Consider the following 2,536-nt stretch of genomic DNA (forward strand, 5'->3'; position numbering starts at 1 on the left):
TTCTCGCCTGTCTGTCTCACCTGTCTGTATCTCACCTGTCTTATCTGTCTGTATCTCACATGTCTCTGTCTCACCTGTCTGCATTTCACCTGTCTCTGTCTCACCTGTCTGTATCTCACCTGTCTCTGTCTCACCTGTCTGTATCTCACCTGTCTCTGTCTCACCTATCTGCGTCTCACCTGTCTTTCTCACCTGTCTGTAGTCTGTATCTAACCTGTCTTTCTTACCTGTCTGTGTCTCACCTGTCTGTATCTCACCTGTCTCACCTGTCTGTATCTCAAATGTCTCTGTCTCACCTGTCTGCATCTTACCTGTCTTTCTCACCTGTCTGTATCTCAAATGTCTCTGTCTCACCTGTCTGTATCTCACCTGCCTCTGTCTCACCTGTCTTTCTCACTTGTCTGTATCTCACCTGTCTCACCTGTATTTCAGCTGTCTCTGTCTCACCTGACTGCAGCTCACATGTCTCTGTCTCTGTCTCACCTGTTTCAGGCTCCGAGCAGGAAGAATGGCAGCTCTCAGAGGAAACCAGCGGACGCTAAACCAGGATCACTGAAGAAGAACATCCCGGTGGTCAAGGACAACGGTAGGATTTTTTAATCCGCTCTATTGAAAGTTTCGTAGTGACAGAGAGCACAGCATTCAGGTAAATTAAACTAGGGACCTTCTGTCTCTGTTTCTGTCCCATTTCCTGGTCATGTGACCCTAAAGGGGAGGAGCAGCAGTACGGGGCTGTGGTGTGGCCTGTGTTCCAGGTGTACATGTCAGCATGTGGTGGCTCCGCCTCCTGCCTGCTGATCGTGGCCCTGTTTGTCCTGAATGTGGGAAGCTCTGCCTTCTGCCATTGGTGGCTCAGTTACTGGATCAATCAGGGCAGCGGGGTGCGTCTCCTCCTCTCTGCTCTCCGCCTCTCGTCTCCTCCTGTTCCCTGCTCTCCCTCTGACTCCTCTTTCTCCGTTTTTCCCAGAACACCACGGTAACCCTTGGCAACAGTTCAGCGGTGAGTATCAGCATGAGAGATAATCCCATGATGCAACAATATGCCGCCATTTACGCCTCCTCCATGGGAGTCATGTTGCTCTTCAAACTCATCAGAGGGGTCGCCTTTGTCAAGGTCAGAGTTCAGCCCAGGTCCCCTCCGGCCTGTTGCTGCAGTTGCTCTCAGCCTGCTTGTAAAATACTGGTTACCGTGGTTACAGCGAGCCTGTTGTTACAGCGTGGTGTTTGTGGTCTCTCCTCAGGGAACCCTGCGAGCATCCTCTAAGCTGCATGACGAGCTCTTCCATAAGATCCTGCGCTGCCCCATGAAGTTCTTTGACACGACTCCCACGGGACGGCTCCTCAACCGCTTCTCCAAGGACATGGATGAAGGTGACGGTGGGACTGGAGGGTCTGAGCTGCCGTTCGGGTCCAGGGTCTAACCAAGTCCCGTCTCCTCTGTTTCCATCTAGTCGACACTCGTCTGCCGTTCCAAGCGGAGATGTTCATCCAGAACGTGATCCTGGTCTTCTTCTGCCTGGGCGTGATCAGCTGTGTTTTCCCGTGGTTCCTGGTGGCGGTGGGTCCTCTGGTCCTGCTCTTTGCGGTGCTCCACAGCATCTCCAGGGTCTTCATACGAGAGCTGAAGCGGCTGGACAATGTGACGATGTCTCCCTTCATGTCCCACATCACCTCCAGCATCCACGGCCTGGCCACGCTGCAGGCCTATGATCGAGGCCGCGACTTCCTGCACAGGTCTGGGTCGGACCGAATGACCCGCTCCAACGTCCAGGATGTAGTTCTGACCGCTGACTGTGTGCTGTTGTTTCCAGGTACCAGGTGTTGCTGGACCAGAACCAGGCCCCGTTCTACCTCTTCAGCTGTGCGATGCGGTGGCTGGCTGTGCGCCTGGACATCATCAGTGTGGCTCTGATCAGCATCACAGCTCTGATGATGGTTGTGATGCATGGAAAGATCTCCCCTGCCTACGCCGGCCTCGCCATCTCCTACGCTGTCCAGGTAACTTTAACATTTAAACCTTTGCAGATGTGATGCGACGGAGTTACTGGTCCCCAGTGGAGTAATGTCTAACGGTCGTCCGGGTCATGAAAATGACCCACAGTTAGAGTCGAGATCGATGCTAAGCTGCTGTCAGAGAGCGCTCTGTGAAGACAGCCAGCTGCACTGTTGGCGCTGTGCTCACGGCTGGTTCGACTGAAGCTGATGTGCTGAAGCACAAATCAGACCACGGAAACCTGCAGCTTCAGTGAGAGAAACGTGAGAGCTCAGTTTAAACACTGTGAGGGAAATAATTATTTGATCTGCATATTACTGAGTAAAGTCAGCCAAAGTAAAATATGACGTAGTACTTGGTGGAGAAAGCCTTGTTGGTGCACAGCAGTGATGCTTGTAGTTGGAGAGCGGTTTTGCAGATACAGGGAGTGCAGAATTATTAAACAAATGAGTATTTTGTCCACATCATCCTCTTCATGCATGTTGTCTTACTCCAAGCTGTATAGGCTCGAAAGCCTACTACCAATTAAGCATATTAGGTGAT

At 52.0% G+C, this 2,536-nt stretch overlaps 1 protein-coding gene across 2 annotated transcripts in view; it reads left to right on the forward strand.

The window, feature by feature from the left end:
* The window catches only part of abcc5 (ATP-binding cassette, sub-family C (CFTR/MRP), member 5), a 25,945-nt gene that overhangs the window by 7,407 nt on the left and 16,002 nt on the right, over positions 1-2,536 (forward strand). For both annotated transcript variants that reach the window (XM_005751634.2, XM_013915536.1), the window contains 6 exons: positions 493-586; positions 712-881; positions 968-1,114; positions 1,242-1,371; positions 1,452-1,734; positions 1,812-1,998. In XM_005751634.2, coding sequence (XP_005751691.1) covers positions 493-586; positions 712-881; positions 968-1,114; positions 1,242-1,371; positions 1,452-1,734; positions 1,812-1,998 — 1,011 coding nt within the window. The remainder of the gene's footprint in view (positions 1-492; positions 587-711; positions 882-967; positions 1,115-1,241; positions 1,372-1,451; positions 1,735-1,811; positions 1,999-2,536) is intronic.

The sequence above is a fragment of the Pundamilia nyererei genome, unplaced genomic scaffold (genome assembly GCF_000239375.1).
Source record: "Pundamilia nyererei isolate P.nyererei 1_Seehausen unplaced genomic scaffold, PunNye1.0 scaffold00319, whole genome shotgun sequence".
In the NCBI taxonomy this organism is placed as follows: Eukaryota; Metazoa; Chordata; class Actinopteri; order Cichliformes; family Cichlidae; genus Pundamilia; species Pundamilia nyererei.